The sequence below is a fragment of the Argopecten irradians genome, chromosome 12, assembly GCF_041381155.1.
Source record: "Argopecten irradians isolate NY chromosome 12, Ai_NY, whole genome shotgun sequence".
Taxonomy (NCBI): domain Eukaryota; kingdom Metazoa; phylum Mollusca; class Bivalvia; order Pectinida; family Pectinidae; genus Argopecten; species Argopecten irradians.
The window spans coordinates 30,703,382-30,723,646 of NC_091145.1; the positions used below are offsets into that span (position 1 = coordinate 30,703,382).

Consider the following 20,265-nt stretch of genomic DNA (forward strand, 5'->3'; position numbering starts at 1 on the left):
TCTTCAGCGGCAAAAGTTACTTAGTTTACGCCATTTCCACAATTTAAAAATCTGAGCTTCTAATTTTAATTCAAGTTAAAAATATGAAAAATAATTAATTGCATCCCGAAAAAAATCCGATTGTGATTGTTGATTGTTCATGCACCAAAGGAAAATAAATTATTTATTTATTTTCATATGAGCTATGAGATATCTTATATAATTTATGAGAGATCTTATATACTTTATCAGATATCTTATATACTTTATAAGATATCTTATATAGATATATAAGATATGTATTTTAACCCTAAAGTCCATATTACCCTTTACCATGCCGCGATAAATAGAGCTACTAAGTATTCACATTACGTTTTGCAAACTGACAGACACGTAGATAGTTTATACTATCTACATCTCTGAAACTTATAAAGCATTTTTTTCATTTTCGTAATTCGTAAGAACTAAATGGCATGCAGATACAACAATACACTTGATAGCAGACATTTTGTATTTTTTTTATATTTCTATCATACGCTTATATATCTATCAAAATCAAATGTCGTGTCCTGTCACAAGGGAGACAACTCGAACTACATTGATCTCTCCTCTGACTTCAGTGGCTGACAGAAACAAATCGATATTGACGTGAAGGAATCTAACACGCCTGCGCAGTGAAAAATCGATATTTATCCAAGACAAAGGTTCCAGAAAATGGCTTCCTCGCCTGAGTGCGACTCGTGATGGATCCAACTGTAAGGAGATGCTTATTTAGAACTAAAAAAAAAAGAATTATTTGTCTGTCAGCTTGACTAGAAGATCAAAGATGAGGGGCCAACTAAATCTGTGCGTTAGCCAATCAAACTGTGGATCCTGGAAGCTGTGTTACGATGGTAAGTAATGTATGATGCTGTCCATCGTTCCCGTCAATTTAACACTATCGCTATTTCTACACTTGTCTCGTGGTGTATTATTGATTATTGGCGGGACCATTGATCTGTGTCATTGTGCCACTTGTTTCATTAAATTTGTATAAGCCAGTGTGTGTTTATAAAATGTATATTCAAATACACGCTAGCACAAACAGACATATTAAACACACGGTTTTATACTCGGTATAAATAAACTTAATGGTGTATTGAAATTTAAACAAAAACTAAAAGATTCTCAGGCAAGGGATAGGCGTACATTGTAGGCAATAATAGTCAACATGGAAAGGATTATAGATTTTAACAACAAAAGTCGACAAAAAAGACCCCGCCATTTGGACAGTTGATAGAGATAAAGTACATAACTCTATTTATAGTAAACATTTAGACAGCAACAGTTGACAATGGACGCACGTACATTTGGACAGCAACAGTCGATGAGAGACGCACGTACATTTGGACAGCAACAGTTGACAGGGACGCACGTACATTTGAACAGCCACAATTGACAATGGACGCATGTACATTTGGACAGCAAAGTTTGACAAGGGACGCATGTACATTTGGACAGCAACAGTCGACAAGGGACGCACGTACATTTGAATAGCAACAGCCGACAAGGGACGCACGTACATTTGGACAGCAACAGCCGATAAGGGACGTACGTGCTTTTGGACAGCAACAGTCGACAATGGACGCACATATACGCACGTATATTTGGACAGCAACAGTCGATGAGAGACACGAGTACTGTCGGTGAGTGACGAACGCACATATGATAAACAAACCAATTATAGAATACAATTCTCGAGGGCGCAAAAATCCAACAGAGTGAACAGTGGTATTCCATTTTCTAAATTCATTTAACTAGTTTCTGTTACTGTGTTACCCAGTATTTTTAGATTAGTAATAATAGTATAAAAAGCATAAAATCGAGATCTCGGACATGTGTGTAGGAACTACTCTCTGACCTTGTGCTTTTACAAAACACTTTGACTCGTGTTCTATTTTAGTTAAGAATGTCAAATGTGAAAGTCCTTTTAGTGGCATTATGCCCGTGAGACAAGAGGCGGACAAAAAGTATTCTATAGTTGGTTTTGGAGATGGCCAAAATTCGTTTCCAAATGCTTTTGTCGTCATCAGGGGCTGATTTCGGATGTCTTATAATGGGAATGTCCTTCCGTTCCTTATAATGGGAATGTCCTTCCGTTCCTTATAATGGGAATGTCCTTCCGTTCCTTATAATGGGAATGTCCTTCCGTTCCTTATAATGGGAATGTCCTTCCGTTCCTTATAACCCGAAGATAACCCCGCCCATTAAGTACACACAGATACAGTATCGGACATCTCCAAGAGGACCATCTTTTATATATTTTGTCAGCCATTATGCTGTTCGCTATCGTCATCACAATCGCTCGTCTCGAGTGAAAATATATATAATGCAGATCACACGGGAGGTTAGTGTCTAATGACAAGTAACCGTCGTGAATCTGAAACCTGTCTAACTGAATCCTCCTCATGTATCAGACATATCCTCTTATAAAACCCATTGTCATATTTCTAAAGTATCAAATGTCTGAGTATGAGAAGAGAGGTCTGTCTTTCTGAAGAACGACGTGTGCGTTTTGGCGTCTTGGGTAAAATTCCAGTTAACTACCTCTCTATAACTAACACCCGTCTATAACTAACACCCGTGTATAACAACCATATGTATATAACTACCTCTCTTTTACTAACACCCGTCTTTACATATAACTTACACCCGTCTATAACTAACACCCGTGTATAACAACCATATGTATATAACTACCTCTCTTTTACTAACACCCGTCTAACTAACACCCCTGTATGTACGTCTACATATATGTATATATATATATAGATAGATAGATACATGTACATATCTATTGTTATCAATTATTACTACCATTCGTCTATTTTAGATCTACTCCAGCTAGCCCAGTCACGTATCTAAAAAATGCATGTTTATCATCATGTGTGACTTCGAATATTTCAAACGAATAGGAGTATGTTATCGAGTTACTGAACACAATATGATTGTAGTGTTTCACGTTATTGACTGGAAAATATTATTGATTCATATTTGCATCCTTGTATGTTGAAATGTCAGAAGCCGGAAACAGAAATAACTATATTATATATAGAGTTTGTATAGACTAAGGAAACAAAGATGGTGACATCGTCATCTTGGGAAAACGGATATTTCTGAGAAATTCAGACGGAAGATTTTTATTATTATATTGAGAACATGTAACCATTTAGTGTTGACAAGCAACCAAATGCGATATTATTAGTGATAGAGGTTTGCTGACAGGAAACTACTAGGCTTGTGTCAAGTGTGTATGAGATGCGCGTTTGTCTGGTATAGAGTGACACATTGTACACACGTGTGGTAGTGTGCGGACGTGTGTGGAAGCGCCGATACATTGATACGGAGGTAAGTTGGAATTGTGACGTCACGACAATTACGATATTTATATTTTCTTATATCTCTGGTTCTATATCTCATTTCCCGTTTAGTTATTGTTATACGGGTGATTTTGTTTCGAAAAACAATGAACTGAGATATTTTCTGGGGTTTGTATATATATTTCTATCTACTACAGTCTGATGGTCTGAAAGAAGGAATGATTGGTTACAGCGTATGTAGAATATATCCGTATGTATCAATGTATCTATATCAACGGTGTATATGTATAGGATCATGGTGGTCTGATATTGGACTGTTTATAGTTTCATAGTAATAGAAGACCACCATGAATATTGTTTTTCAGAAAATCTTGGAATCGGTTCTATCATTTTCTTCTGACCCTGTCACCACATTTGGACATTCTTATAGATCCTGGGGATGCTTCATATGATATGTAGTTCTACTAAGATACATCTCTGCATGAATGTTTAAGTCTGGTGTCGGGGTCAAAGGAAATGCGGACTTACACCATATGCCATAATGTCTAAATCTGGTGTTAGGGCTATGGGAAACTCGGGTTTATACCGTATTTATTGATGTCTAAATCAGGTGTCAGGACTATAGGAAAATAGGGTTTACACCGTATGTCATAATGTCTAAATCAGGTGTCAGGGCTATAGGAAACTCGGACTTACACCGTATGCCATAACGTCTTAGTTCGTTGCTAGGTGCACAATCATTAGCTGTCAATGCCAAGGGAGCTTGGATTAATTACAGTGGCTGTTTATGAATATCTTAGTAGAACTACAATACTCATTATCTATCATATACACATACGATGCATGCGAGCACGTATACGTACACACTTGTATTGTGAGGTATATCGATGTGTTATCATAATAGGGTTAGATTGAGAGATAACTTAATCTGTCTAGAGTCAATAGAGCTACCACACAAGGTCACTATAGAAGATAACCAAACAATGGCGAAACACATCCATACAAAATGACCAAATTGTCGTCATTGCTGTTCATTCTGCCCTCACCCAATCTTCACCTCAATCACACAACACACTTGCTTATATATTTGATTATCTTACAACGTATCCATTTATTTTGAATGTCTGTGGAATAAATGTGGAATGTATTAAAAGTATCTAAAATATGATTGCATAATAGCACAGGGGATTGGCAATGATTAAACTAATCCTCTCTCTGTACATATTTGCATAAATTTAGACAATAGTTTGGGTCACCACCGAGTCCCTGTGTATGTACCGCTACTATAGTTTATGTTAGTTACATATATATACTTGCACTTATCGAGACGTGTCAATTTAGTGATTTCCGAATTTTCCCGGCACGTTCCTGAATATAAATGAGCTACGGAGTACAAATGATATACTGTGCATTACAGCAAAATAATGATAAATGACCAGACATCTTAATGCATAAACATATACGATAAATATCAGATAATGTGTGATCGACCGGGACCCGGTATGGTTTATAGTCTCAGACGATATAGCACTCCAACACAGGCTTGTCATACGTAGACCTATAGGTGTATCAGATATAATGTATACATGTGGCGGACTGGGTCGGACCGCCTGGTATATAATTAGTCCAGCACAGCCGTCATAATTACTAAACGTCATAGTATTAACCACAGCAACCCCTATACCCTTATGTTTATGTGGGTCTACATCCTTAAGGCACTTAAGGTAGCTAGCTTATAGATGACTGTTAAATAATGAATCGTTTCGCCCAGTTTACTAGCGTTTCCCCATGTGCACAGGGTTGTGTAACCTATTGATAACAAATCAACATTGTTCCATGTTTTAGGAACATGTGGCTCTTGAGGTTAAATGGCGACGTTTCATCGGTTATTTTATCTCGCATAATATCTTCTTCATTTTTGCAACCACAAAACAAATCAATGAAAAGAGTAAATAATTGTTTATTTACGAACTAATGAAAGATGTGTTTAAATACCAAAATTACAAAATATGTCTTCGCTATTTCGTACTGTGAAGGGTTTAAAAATGTCAGACACATTAAATAATTTAAACAGATCCACCGTCCGCGAAACATCTTGTATAGAATCGTCAAAGGTTTTGTTTCGAATATCTTTATGGTTTTACTCTAATAACACATTATTTGTTCGAGAAATCATTGTTATGCATTCAGACTCCATATTAGTGCTTAATAGTGCGTTACCATATTGGCTGTTCAGTGCGACCTCATTGTGTTTCCTTTAAAGGCCCACTACATTTCCGGAGCAAAATTTAAAGGTTTCTTAAAAACATTAATACCAAAAGAAAATATATATCGATGGATTAAGATGAGGTTACAACACCAAACATATGCAAGATTTCCTGTCTAATGTACGATAACAGTGGAGATTCATTTCGCTGTTTTGCCGTGTGGCGCAGTGATAGTCAACTACCGCGCGGTATTTAGGACGACGGCGGGAAACATAAAACGACCCGCGTTATGAAAATTAACATTTTATTTATTCTAATTAAACAGTTCTGAAGGTGATGATAAGTGTGCTAGTAAACGTATAGTTAATAACTTCTGCGACTCTACAAAATTATTGATCTCGTTTTACATTCCTATTTTAAAAATTAAAAGCCGTTTCGGAAAGGTAGTGGCCCTTTAAGTGTGGTCATCATTGCTACCGGACACCGCGCGCGTCATCCTAAAATCGGCTTCCAACATGTAACGTTACTATAGATATGTGTAATCCGATAGAACATCTATTCTTAATCCCCTTATGTCGGTTATACAAGACTTAAGAGTACATAAACAAGTGACGTGTCGACAGCTCACATCTTAAATATCTCAGTCCATTTCCTACGAATTAAATACAATATCATTAAGTCACAGGAAATAGTCACCACACTTCACCGATATACATCTTCTCCCTACAAAAACACAGTGAGACAAGTTACAAACATTCATTAACAGTACAACACGAATGCTGATGAAAATCCGCAATTATCTAGTAAAGAAAACGAATGTTGCACATCTTTTTAGCATTCGCGTAGCAATTGTGAGGAAAGATAGCGTGCGAACTCAATTATAATTGCTTGCAAACGCATTGATTTTGGATACGAGCACAATACTATTGCGCGTAAACGCAACACATTTTGCGCACGAACTCAATGCTTCATGAAAAAGTTTTGCATTTACACTCAAAAGTAAAAAGGATTTTGAATCTTATAATTGCTCCTTCATACACGATATAGTAAAATAAATTTGTATTTCGAATAAAGATAAAGCAGTAATATTTCGTTGACGGACCGTCACATTAAAATCCGTTTTTATGCCTTTTATATTGCCTGCCAAGGCCACTTTTGTGGTAGAAGAAAATGACATTCAGAAATGCTTACTTGCATGTTGTCCCACAAAGGAATCAAATTGAGATTGCTTTCATTGGAAAATAAGAGGCCGCGCGTGCTATAGAAACATTAGATTGCGTTCCCAAGAGATCTGGACGTTATGTCCCGGCATCCAGCATCGACAAGTCACGTGATCTCTTTTTTGTATGGTAAACCTTGAAGCCTACTAAGGCCAACATAAAAAGCTGATTATGTTTTAGGTTTATATCAAAGGTTAAAAGTGCCTTTATGATATAAAGTAATAGATAAAATTAAAGTGCATTTTCAGCTTTTTCGTCGAAGGTGATTGTAGGTGCCCGTGAAAGATTAAACCTTTAGATATGTATGTAAATAAATTATATATATATATGATGGAACTGACTAACTCTTTTTTATCAAGCCAAAAATGCAAAATACTACCGTACAAAAGTGCATGACGTCACAGCAAATGAAGGTGATGACAATGCCCAAGTTTAGAATAAGGGTCCAATAACTGAGATTGTACATAGAGAGGGGTTACTACTTCATGTCAGAATCGCTGTGGGCAAGTAAGGACATGCAAGGAGCGTTATCAACTTGTGCATTGTACAAACGTTACCTAGTAAAACTTGGAAACTTCTTTTGTCCCTAGGAATCGCATTAGTTACGTATTCTGCCTTTGCACAACACAGAGTTGCCTCCCTTGGTGATATGTATCGATTGTGACGTAATTATTTTGCGAGAGAAATTAACTTCGTTTTTTAAAACAGTATGACGTTTTATATACGCTCGAAAACACATGGCGTCACAATCAATACCTACGCAAAAGGGCAGATAACTCTGTGATATGCAAATAATAATTTCACAAATTTTCAATGATCTCTTGGAGAATCATGACGTCATATTTACTCTCATGTCGTCATTTCCGGTTTTATCTCTGTACTATCCCAGTCCCTGTGGTTATCTTAAGTGTGGATGGTATATTTCAAGATAATGCACGCTGATATTAGAGTTAAAGTCCATAGGTTCAATGTTAAGCCGATGACATATTGCGTTGTACAAAATTTATGTCTGCTTCATTTTATAGGTAAGTATTATTTTCTTTTTATATATATATACGGTACGGCTTGTAATCCTGTCATATGTAAATTTAGCTCTGTGGTCTTTTATCTAAACTAGTAAACAAGTATTAATCCTATGATTGATATTAGTTGTCATTCGTAACTTTATAAAGACGCGGTAAATTTGTATAAATTATGTATACACTGTGAATGCAAACACAGTTTTGTTTACTTGTAACAAGTGACAATATAAAGTTGTGTGTGTTTTAAAACATTTATAAATCTAACAGTTTGTAAAATTATGATATGTTTACTATTGTATAAACACATGTGCAGTTTGATAAACTCGTGTAACTTTCAATAAATACCTGTACTGTTTTAAAACGTTCCCAAAACGTGATCAGGTTTACAAACACGTTTACATTTCATTTATTCATTTGTTTATTTTAACACAAATGATATCTAGGCCTAATGCACACGTGTATAGTCAAAGCACAGGGGCACGTAAATACTGTTAATATGATATTGTGTATCAGCACCTTACTTCATATCCTAATAATAGTATAATGATATGACGTATACGTATCGATTGTCTATCATACATAATGAATAATTGGCGTGCCCCTGTGGTCTAAGCTAAACTCTTGAAAGGTTTGTGAAATTGTACAATTTGTGTACTTGTGTACAAAATAATAGTCTCTGGTGTACAAATCTAAAACACTAAAATCATGTTTAGTTTGTAAAAGAATACATATAACAATGTGTTTAATAAATTGTGTTCAATTACCTTGTGTACATATGTGCACACGTGTTATCTGAAGAAAAAAAAACAAGTATACAGAATAAAGCACGTGTACAATATAAGTAATAAATATAATGTATTCCAAACCGTCAATGATGATCCTCTCCGGAAGCTAAAACATCCCCTTTCCTGACTGTCTGTATATTTGTCAGTCTTCTTCCGTGTTTCATTGTGATCACACGTAAGTTACAAATGTAAAGCCTAATTCATTATAAATAGGATGTACAGGTTATGAGATGTAATTGATACAGACAATGGTGTCGTGTATATATTATAGTAGACCGGGTACGTATATATTCATTCTAGTAGCCTAGTAAGATAAAATTTGGCTTGTTGGATGCAGTTAAGGATGTATGTATTTCTGATTTCGATTATATGATCTTATTTAGATTGATTAATCTTAGTTGCTATGACATAATTCAGATTTTGATTATATTATGTTTGATTTGAGGATCTTGTCCAAATACATGTACTGTTTGGGGCCGCGTTGGCTGAGTGGGTGAAGATGTCTCGACATATTACCACAAGCCCTCCACCTCTGAGTCGCGAGTTTGAATCCCATGTGGGGCAGTTGCCAGGTACTGACCGCTGGTCGGTGGGTTTTATCCGAGTACTACGGATTTCCTCCACCAACAAACCTGGCCCGTCCTTACATGACCCTGGCTGTTTATTTAACTTTAAACCAATAAAACCCAAACTCTTATCCAAATAGTGTAGTTTGTACTACTTCAAGCAGTAGAATCTGGTTTAGGATGTAGGATCTAATTAATGTTAAAAATACCTATTAGGATTATCAATCGCTTAATAATTTTAAAACAAGAAACTCCTTTTCATTAACAGTTAACAAAAACAACTTCTGTTATTTGTCCGTCATGGTTACATCTTATTAAATCTATTCTATTTCGGGATTGAATCTTAATATGATTAAATATATTATATATTGATTTTTTAAATGTATAATACAATGAAGTGTTGTATCGGGAATCTCATATCATAACAAGATGTTATGCAGGTGCTCACGTGTTTACATCAGTAGTTTTAACTTCCTTCTATCCAGATTTACAGAAACTATATGTAGTCTGTCTATACAGACCACCCAAGGGACAGAGGAAACATTGTCTATTAACCTGTTGGTCTTTATATAGAGGTGATCGCTAAGACAGGTTTTACTGTATATATACAAAATAGACATGTTTTACTACCTGTATATATATTACATGAGTACATACATTGGCATGTTACTACTTGAAATTTCGCATGTAAGATCATCATTTACACATACGTCTAATATTTTGAGCGTATTCGTTGTGTTGTATCTGTGCGTAATCTACTTAATTCGAGGTTAGTATTGAACATTATTCGTCAAATATATCATTTTACATTGATCCTCCGCTATATCCAGGATGAACATTGATATACCCAAGTTTTATGGAACTACCAAATAGTGACAACACGGAACTGATCCGTGAACAAGACGATCGAGTCTAATAGCATAAGGATGTGTACAATAATTTTATCGAAAATGAATATCACTATAATAAAATCTAGTCATACATATAGGATTGACTCACTCAATGGAACTTGTATCCTCGATGTATCATCATACATCATTTATAAGCGCTTGGCGCAGAATGAAATGCCATCTAATAACTTTATTTCGGATACATAAGGTATAACATTCCGTGTAATCCGTTGATGCTGGAGCATTATTACACTTAAAATAATAGGTTTATTTTTAAACATTCAGGATGAAGCTCATGTTCACCGGACACACAATGTGCATCATACCAGGACACATTTACATAACGATGTGACACGTGTTTTTATGTCGTCACACACGTGTATCTGTACACATGGTGACGAACGAGTTGGTGAACGTCACACACGTGTATCTGTACACATGGTGACGAACGTGTTGGTGAACGTCACACACGTGTATCTGTACACATGGTGACGAACGTGTTGGTGAACGTCACAAATATCTGTACACATGGTGACGAACGTGATGGTGAACGTCACAAATATCTGTGCACATGGTGACGAACGTGATGGTGTACGTCACACATATGTATCTGTACAGTGTACATGCACATGGTGACGAACGTGATTGTGTGACGTCGCACACGTGTTGTATATGTACACATGGTGGCAAAACGAACGTGTTGGTGTGACGTTACACACGTGTTGTATATGTACACATGGTGGCAAAACAAACGTGTTGGTGTGACGTTACACACGTGCTGTATATGTACACATGGTGACAACACGAACGTGTTGGTGTGACGTTACACACGTGTTGTATATGTACATATGGTGACAACACGAACGTGTTGGTGTGACGTTACACACGTGTTGTATGATCTGTACACAATTGTGACATTGTGACGAACGTGATGGTGTAAGTCACACACGTGTATCTGTACAGTGTACACATGGTGACGAACGTGTTTGTGTGAAGTCACTCACGTGTTGTATCTGTACACATGGTAACAAAACGAACGTGTTGGTGTGACGTTACACGTGTACACATGGTGACGAACGTGAAGGTGTACGTCACACACGTGTACCGTACACATGGTGACGAACGTGATGGAGCATTAGAATCAAATACGACAATCTCGTCTGAAATAATCCGAGTGTTATTGACCGCGAGGCCAGCAGACTGATTACAACACTCCACTGATCGCTCTCTCCAAACATCGTTTTCTAATTACTGGCCTTATATTGTGATCAGTGCACAAGTCGCCGCTTGAGAGACAGCAAATACGACTAGAAAAGTCATCCATATCCGAATTTGATACTAATTCCATGACTAGCACGCGTGTGTTTCAGGCTGTATTCATCGTCCTATCCAAAGTTCATCCTCGATATTTCAGGGGTTACTATCACTGTCGTTATATGCACAGTGATAGTAACCCATTGAGTATCGAGGACGACCAAAGTTGTCTTGTTGTTGTTGCAGATTGTGACTATCTAAATGAACCATACATTCCGACCTGTTGTAAGTAATATCACAAAGACACAACCACAAATATGATTTACAGCTAGGCCAAATCAAGGATTATGTCTGTTTCTCCTTATGTGGATGGATATATATATATACGCATACATGTATAATTATATAGACATGCTTTATAGCATAATATATAAATATAGATATAGTAATTATTTATTTATTCTCACCAGTGTAGTGACATGTGACGTGTATACTATATATGTTTTACACAGTCTTATATGTTATCATGCCTGACAAAATCCCCGATATTCCAGGGTTTATTGTCACTGTCGTTACTGTCGTTATACAGCTAGTAAACCCTGAAGTATCGAGGATGGCCTGATCAAGGGCGGATGAAGCTGATGTATGTGGTGAAAACAAAAGCGCAGACCGGTATCTTTCTCAGATTATCACAACTTGAGAACATATTTTATCGTAAAATACATACAGGTGTAGCCTATTGTGGTTCATCCGCGATACTCAAGGGGTTAATTTCACTGTCATTATACCCCACCCCCATCCTCGATACTCCAGGGGTTAATTTCACTGTCATTATACCCCACCCCCATCCTCGATACTCCAGGGGTTAATTTCACTGTCATTATACCCCACCCCCATCCTCAATACTCAAGGGGTTAATTTCACTGTCATTATACCCCACCCCCATCCTCGATACTCCAGGGGTTAATTTCACTGTCATTATACCCCACCCCCATCCTCGATACTCCAGGGGTTACTATCACCGTCGTTATACTCCACCCCCATCCTCGATACTCAAGGGGTTACTTTCACTGTCGTTATATCCATTATAGTAAAATTTATGTGGTTGTTTACATGCATATAGTCTTATAACATACTGATAGATAAGTTATATCATGTCAGTTTAACCACATCGGAAATGATCTAACAGTTACCGTTCCTAGAAGGATGTTGAAAAATCAGGAAATTGCAATTTGATCACTAGTACAAAGTGAATCGGTTTAATAAGACGGACACACAGGGATCTGAGAATTAGTTACAGATTATATAATCATGGACCCACAAGTTTTAGAGCTGTAGATAAAAAACGATAAAAATCATACTTTACATGGTACTGTACTCTGGTGGGTCCATGATTATATAATCTGTAACTAATTCTCAGATCCCTGTGGACGGACATAGGAGTGTGTTGGTTATAATATAACATGAGTGACAGCATCATATGTATTGTAAATGTTGTCGATTACAAAATGACGTATCGTAAAGGTCCGAAATTGATTTTATTTGATTTCGACTGATTACCTTCCCGTATAATGTAGATATTTGATAGCCAAATTTCCGATCTCTATTAGATTTCTGGACAACAGCTTGTGGTATGTTATAGCTATAGTATTATTTAATCCCCCAGCTTAGTGAAATGAAGCATTCACGTGAATGTGTTTTGGTGGGGCGGTACAATTCACCTGCCGCAGGTTTCTTTCGATTACCGTCAACAGCCTGGCCTATCCCATATGCTGCACTCATTTGATATTGTTTCTTTTTACAGTATGAGAAATCAATCGGATTTTTCTTGTAAGGTTAATTTTTGTTTTAAGATTATCGCCCTTGAAACTACAATGTATTTGCGTATGTCTTTTGTGTATCACTGTCTTAAAACCACTTAATATCGTTCTAAATTCTTACAGACAATATGAAACTCTCTTAAACGGAGATTCAAAACTGCATGTTTGGAGCTATACTTTTTTTTCAATATAAACTTATATATGTAGTCTATTTTTAGGTGATGTACGTGATGTCAAGTATTTTCCTGGAAGCCACACCTAGAAATGATCAGGAAACCATAGTGATGCCCATCTGGACGCCAGCATCATCAGGAACTGTGTAGGAATGAGGCTGGTAACAGCACTTCCGCCGGAAGTAGAATGTTTCCCCGGCTACCCACGGTGTACAGGTTTATTTGTGTGTTTCTCATAGTCAGTGTTATTTTGTACACGTTTCTGATACAAAGGATCGCAAAATCAGTCGCCCCTTCAGGAAAACTTCCTTGGCAAGAATTCGTTGTCACTCATCCAAAATTCGACACAGCGGAAGTCGTTCCGCGTAAACCGGAAGCTTCAACTTTCAATCGCCCCCACGTTCAGAAAAAGCAGACAACAGATTGGGTTGTTGTGAATACCACACCAGTCAACCAGGTTGTGAACCCACATAGTTTTGGGTATGTGTTAAATCCGGTGGATATATGTAAAGGAAATGTGTATCTTATTATATACGTTCACACTGCCCCGCCGAATTTCCATAAACGTCAAATGCTTCGACAAACTTGGGGACAAAAGGCAATCTTGAGTCAATTCAGATCAAAAATGGTGTTCATAATGGGAGCCGTGAAGGACCATCGCGTTATGGAAAAAGTGAAAATGGAGCATGCACATTACGGTGATATCGTCCAGGAGGACTTCGTTGACTCGTACCGGAACTTGACATACAAGGGTATCGCGGCTCTGAATTGGATATCGTCATATTGTTCTAATGCCACATACGCCCTTAAAACAGACGACGACATTATGGTTAATATATTTCAACTGGTGCTGAAACTGACCTCTGAGATCGAGAATCGTTATGGGACCAAAGACTTGATACTTTGTAACCAATGGCTACGCATGAAAGTTCTTCGTGATAAAAAGAGCAAATGGTACATTCCAAAGGAAGATTTTGAACCAAATTATTTCCCGCCGTATTGCTCAGGGTCGGCATTTATTCTAAGTATTGATGTGATAAAGCGCATGTCTGAAGTAGCTCAGTACGTTCCATTTTTCTGGGTGGATGACTATTACATTACGGGAATGCTCGCCAAACGAGTGGGTGTGACCCAGAAACGCCTAAACGATGCTTACATTCTAAACGGCAAGGTTGTTGTGGACCGATTTAAAAATGACACGATTAACAAATTATTATTTTTCCATGTTGGCAAACAGAACACTATTTATTCAATGTGGGAGATACTGAAAGAAAGGATGAAAGTAAAAACAGACAATTTTACTTGGAAACCCGGTAGCTGAAGTTTGGCTATCATAGTACATTTTTAGAATTTTCATTACGTCATTCATTTTGCTAGTCAAATTTAATTTTTAAATAGAAAAACATTTCTTGTCATTATTTCTTTATAACACTCCGTTGTGATAAAATGGAAAAGAGGTCCGCTATCGCAATAGGACACAACATGAACTTATTAGTTCCATAAAACACACACTCATCGTTAACGTGGAAAAGGGGTCCGCTGACATGAACTTTTCAGTCCCATAAAACACGCACTCATCGGTAACACGCACTAGAGGTCCGCTATCTTTCAAATAGTCCGTCCTGAGTAACATGTGCTGTGGATATCGCTTTATATTATAAACAACACAGCCATAAAGCGCTTAATATAGATTACCTACCTTAGTACCAATTTTCTCCGCTAGGCTGCGCTCACGGAGCGAAACTAGAAACTACGACAGATAATCCTGTTTAGCTTAACATTCGTTGTCCGAAATCATTTTTTTAACTTAAAATGTACAAACCAAAAGCAAACAAGACCTGACGTACAACGAAAATTAAGCGCATTTACGTCGGAAGCAATCTTTATTGACTAATAGAATATTTCCCAACCTATATGTTGTGACAACAAATTCACAACCCGTAGGGTAATTCATGAACGTCCAACCCGAGGCTTGCCAAGGGTTTGACATTCAGGATTTCTCCCGAGGGTTGTGATTTTGTTGTCACACCCTCATAGGTAGGGAATGATTCTTTTCTCCTACATACAAAAGAAAAAGACGAGATAATAGCCTAAACAGAAGCATTTTCACCGCGACATAAACATGGTTCCATCGTCTGCACGTCAATATTGATGATGTCATCGACAATGCACGCCACGGTCACATCGCATGAAGTCTTGACGTCATGTAATTGTCTTCAGGTTCAAAAGGTTAGCGCGTGCAATCTGTCATACCTTAGGGGTTGACAGAGAAATCTCCCACGGCTAAAAACGGTGACAAATCATTGAATGCTGGGGAAAAGAGTTGTCTCTCTTTCTTTGCACTAAAGACCGTCATAACACTAGTAAATAATGTGGAATCATAGCGATGATCAGGAAAAGACTACATAATGTTATTGTAACATTATAAAAGAAAATCATCAGTAGAAATTGCTGAATAGGTGTTCCAAGGGGAAAAAACACAACCTGGGACGGCGGATGGACAATGACATATCATAACGTTCCTCTCACAAGTGCAAAGAATTAGTACATACAAAAAGATAACTAAAATATCTCTCATATATAACCAACAGTCGATATTTGATTTTCAAAAGTTTTGTCAAAATTACACAGGATTTGCAAAAAAGAGTTGAATAAACTTTTACCCCAAAACCCGACAAAATAGATGTCCGAGTAGAAGGACAGTTAGTGATGTGAATTCTGCTACGTAACCATAAAGCACGATTTGATATAGTTATATTGTTCCGTATCCCTCATGAAAAATAAAACATTGTACGCGATATGTCATCGTTAAAATCCCTTATCGTATAGTTACTTTATACGATCAATCAGGTATAATATGTACGCTGTAGCCATGCCCGAGCCGGATTCCGGTATAATTAAAAAAATAATTTAGCTATTTAGAAGCCAAATCTATTGGAGAAAATTACTTTCAAGACAAGGCCGTGCATTTGAAAAGGTAAATATGCTTATGTAAGAGTAATTTAAGTACTTCTAGATATAAAGCATTTACTCTACTGGTGCGGGTTCGGGTGCGGCCTTCTAATGACTCCACATTCAGACCCCAGTATACTGTACATTACCGCTGTGATCACTAATTTACTACCGATAGAATTGTACCTTTCAAAAAAATCTCATACTAAACTGTCCCTTTATTAACATCAAACTACATTCTGTATCGTTCTACTATACATATTTAAACGATATAAAACGCAAAATTATATTTTCAACAAGAATAAATGATTTTTTAGTTAACTTGACTGCATTATTTTTGTTCACATATTTCTCTGAAAACAAGAGGCCCAATCGATAAACTGCAATAAATTGAGAAAATCAAACCTCTGTAACGCATTATACAAAATGAAACATGCAAAACATATTGAGCTGCTGAAAATGATAAGAACACCGCGTAGAACGTTTTGATAAATTATAAATAAACTAGAAAGAATCATTCAAAGAAAAAAGTTCGAGTTGGATCGAAATAGAAAATGAAGAGGGAGATGGTGCTTTAAGAAAGCAGCTGCGATGGTCATTTCATCTTTGACCTACTTGAATAACAATACCAGGAACATCATTTCAGGTAAGTTTTAGCTTATATACACGACACAGTTAAGATTTATATTTCATCAAAATCCGCCACAGGTGACTTTACATGTGATAATGCTAGCATCTATCATAGAATAGAATCATTTCCATAGGTAATCAATTCTATATATGCATCTTTATTTCAGGAAAGTTTAGTCAACAATTTGGAGAGAGTACATAAATATTTCTGTTCTACAATAGAAGAGGATGTCGTGGTGCAAAGGGAGGTAACCATGACAGACTTCATCTTTGAATCATGCCTTTAGCAATATTACCGACGGGAGGTAACTCTGACAGATATCATTAAGTTTGATTTAAACATATTTTATTTGCACGTTATATACAAATGGGATTAGACACAAGTTGTAAACTTATAATCCGTCTTCTCCCATAGAAAAATAATGATGATATATACATATGACCGCAAATATTAAACAAAATGATGATTGAATAATGCACAAAACTAGCTTTGAGATAAAATTTACAATGAAGTTCAAGCATGATGTAAATTTCTCTGTACCCCCATGTCTTTATAAAATAAAATTACTGTAAAATACAGAATCAATTTGTAAATAACAATCAAATGTCAAATATTAGAAACACACCTTTGTTCAAAGTACAGAGAAGTATAGTAATAGACACATTCAACAGTAAATTTATATAGGATCCATTGAGTTAACTCCTAGTACATGTAAATGTATCAGAATTGAAAAAATTACGACTGCTGGTTAGAAAGTTTTTAAATGAGTAAATACATTTTTAGATGATCAACAAGTTACAGGGTAGTCGATTGACACAGAAAACTGCCGTCTACATAGCACTTTCTGAAGCATTTATTAAGTTAAAACCAAATACTAATTTTTCACGTTACTATAGGGATTTGTTTGTTTGTTTGATTAATTAACGTCCTATTAACAGCTATGATCATGTAAGGACGGCCTCCCATGTATGCGATGTGTTGCGTGAAAACAAGAAAACTATAACTACATATGGATGTTTTAGGGGTATAAATTTATCAAAATTCGTTTTCTACATGGTGTACATATAAGAAGCCATATAGAGTATGACTTTTACCGAAAAAAAATTTTGACTCCTAAAACGCCCTAATCGGTCTATGCTAAATCCAAATATGTGTGAAATAAATCTGAAATACATACTTCTATATTTTGGGGAAAAGTAAATATTTAAAATATGCACATTGGAAACATGTCTTTAGCTGACAAGGGATACATGTGATATCCAATGTGTCCTCTATTAATCTATGGATAATTGAGGAATCATGAAAATATTGCGTAATTCCAGTTATGTCATTTAGTCGCCCGTGTCTGTTGGAACTTAATGGCATGGCGATAATTACGAGACGTGACGAGAAGAGAAGTTCTATTTTCGTTAGTGTGTGTAAACTTTGCCAGCATGTTATATCTGTGCTGAGTAAACAATCTGATAGCCGTACCGTTCCACAAGGGTGTACTTACAGTCAGTCTGTCGGGCAGAAGTAGCTGAAATGGCAGAAACACACACTCAACACAAAACATTATCAATCGGAACACGTAAAGGGATTTCGGATTTTATATATTGGCAATTTTAGCTGTCCACTCGGACAGTCTTTTTTCTCCATTCTTACTTTTATCTATCGTTCTGATATGGAATGATAAGTACTGGTGAGTCATTTGCTTCTATACGGAGCAAATTATTGCAAAAAATGCACCAGATTTGTTTTTCGCAAATTGACATACGCTTTTACTATTGCAATAGATATTTGAAGAATTACCTTACGATAAACGTAAGAGCTCTGCATGATTTGCAAAAGAACAGGGACTGAAAACCAGCTCTGAAAACTTTATTAATGAATTTTTATCTGTTTCCTTTTTCGTAATGAGGAGTCGGTTAAAGGCCCACTACCTTTCTGAAACAAAATATTAAAGGTTCTTAAAAAAACAATAATAGAAGGAAATATATATTGATGGCCTAAGTTGAGGTTACAACGTCTAATAAATGCAAGTTCTCCACCATAATCCATGTTAACAATGAAGATTCATTTCACTGTTTTGCCGTCTGGCGCAGTGATAGTGAAATAATGAGCGGTAATTAGGACGATGACGGGAAATACAAGACGATCCGCGTTATGAAAATTAGCGTTTAATTTATTTAATCAAAATGATGATATGTATAATATTCACGCTAAGCTAATAATGTTTGCGACTCAAGAAAATTATCAATCTAGTTTTACATTTCCATTCTCCGTTTCGGAAAGGCAATGGATCTTTAAAGAAAGGAGTTTTTGTCACTAGGAAAATGAATGATAGTTTATTGTTGATCATACTTGAGAAGGAGCTCACATTTAGCTAATAATAACAATAGTGATCTTTATTAAATCTACATCCCTATAATTGTAAGAAATGGCACGCACAAATGGGACTAACCCTTATCTTATGAGAAAACCAGATAAAACAAATAACAAAAAGGCAAATTTATTAAAAACCTATATGAAACCAGACTAACATACAACATCGATATATAGGGGGAAAACAGAATGGGACAGGGTAGTGCTAATTGATAAAACCAAACTACAACATCGATATATAGAGGAAGAACAGAAACAAACAAACAACTGTCGCTGAAAAGAAAAGTTATATAATTCCTCGTTCCCCGAGGGAGATATATAATATGTTCCTTGAGTTTTTAAAGTAAAGTTGTCAACAAATCTTGTTTCACTTTGGACTTTACACAAGATATCACAATTAAACTATGTATGTATACTTCAGCCTACACAACTGTAACGCGTCTTCGAAACATTGGAATTTCGATACCGCCTCGTAATCAATCTCCCAAATCCGAAATACCTGTTCCTAAGATAGGTCAATGGTTTACACGTATTCAAGTATATCAAACTGCTTCCGTGTGGAAACTTACATAAAATTGAGATAAGGTTTTGGATGGACTGGAATGTTTGAAATATGACTAAATCATTTTCATCTCGCAAAAATCTAGATTCTCATAGGAACAATGGTTAGGTCCTTGATTAATAAAACGACTATTATTAGTTTATATTTGTATATTTACTGCAGCCCCACTTTGCATCCTTAATAACGCAGTTAGCAGTTATTAGTGCACGAATACCAACATATTATGACGTCATTATAATTGCGACGTCATTATTGTCACACGAGAGCTAGCTGTTGTAACGGATCATGTTCAGCTGTTGGCAATTCTTTTTATGGGCAAAATTCCTTGATACGTCAGTTGTTTAAAAGAAATCGTTATGGAATGAAAATATTGAACTGCTTTCGATTAGCAGCTATGAGCGCTTCATTGAATGTGTGTAGTTAGAACACAACGTCATTTTCTCACGCAAATTACGTTTTGGTCCAATGACGTCACAATCAT

At 36.4% G+C, this 20,265-nt stretch overlaps 1 protein-coding gene across 4 annotated transcripts; it reads left to right on the top strand.

Moving 5' to 3' along the window:
- Positions 1 to 650: 650 nt before the first annotated feature.
- Positions 651 to 16,558, top strand: LOC138336944 (beta-1,3-galactosyltransferase 1-like). 4 transcript variants are annotated; one of them, XM_069286580.1, is made up of 2 exons: positions 651 to 872; positions 13,321 to 16,558. In XM_069286580.1, the coding sequence occupies exon 2, from the start codon at positions 13,463 to 13,465 to the stop codon at positions 14,594 to 14,596; it is 1,134 nt and encodes a 377-aa protein (XP_069142681.1). In that variant the 5' UTR covers positions 651 to 872; positions 13,321 to 13,462; the 3' UTR covers positions 14,597 to 16,558. The 4 variants fall into 4 exon arrangements, with proteins under 4 accessions (XP_069142681.1, XP_069142678.1, XP_069142679.1 ...); XM_069286577.1 differs by lacking the exon at positions 651 to 872 and adding an exon at positions 2,956 to 3,366; XM_069286578.1 differs by lacking the exon at positions 651 to 872 and adding an exon at positions 7,633 to 7,790.
- Positions 16,559 to 20,265: the final 3,707 nt, after the last annotated feature.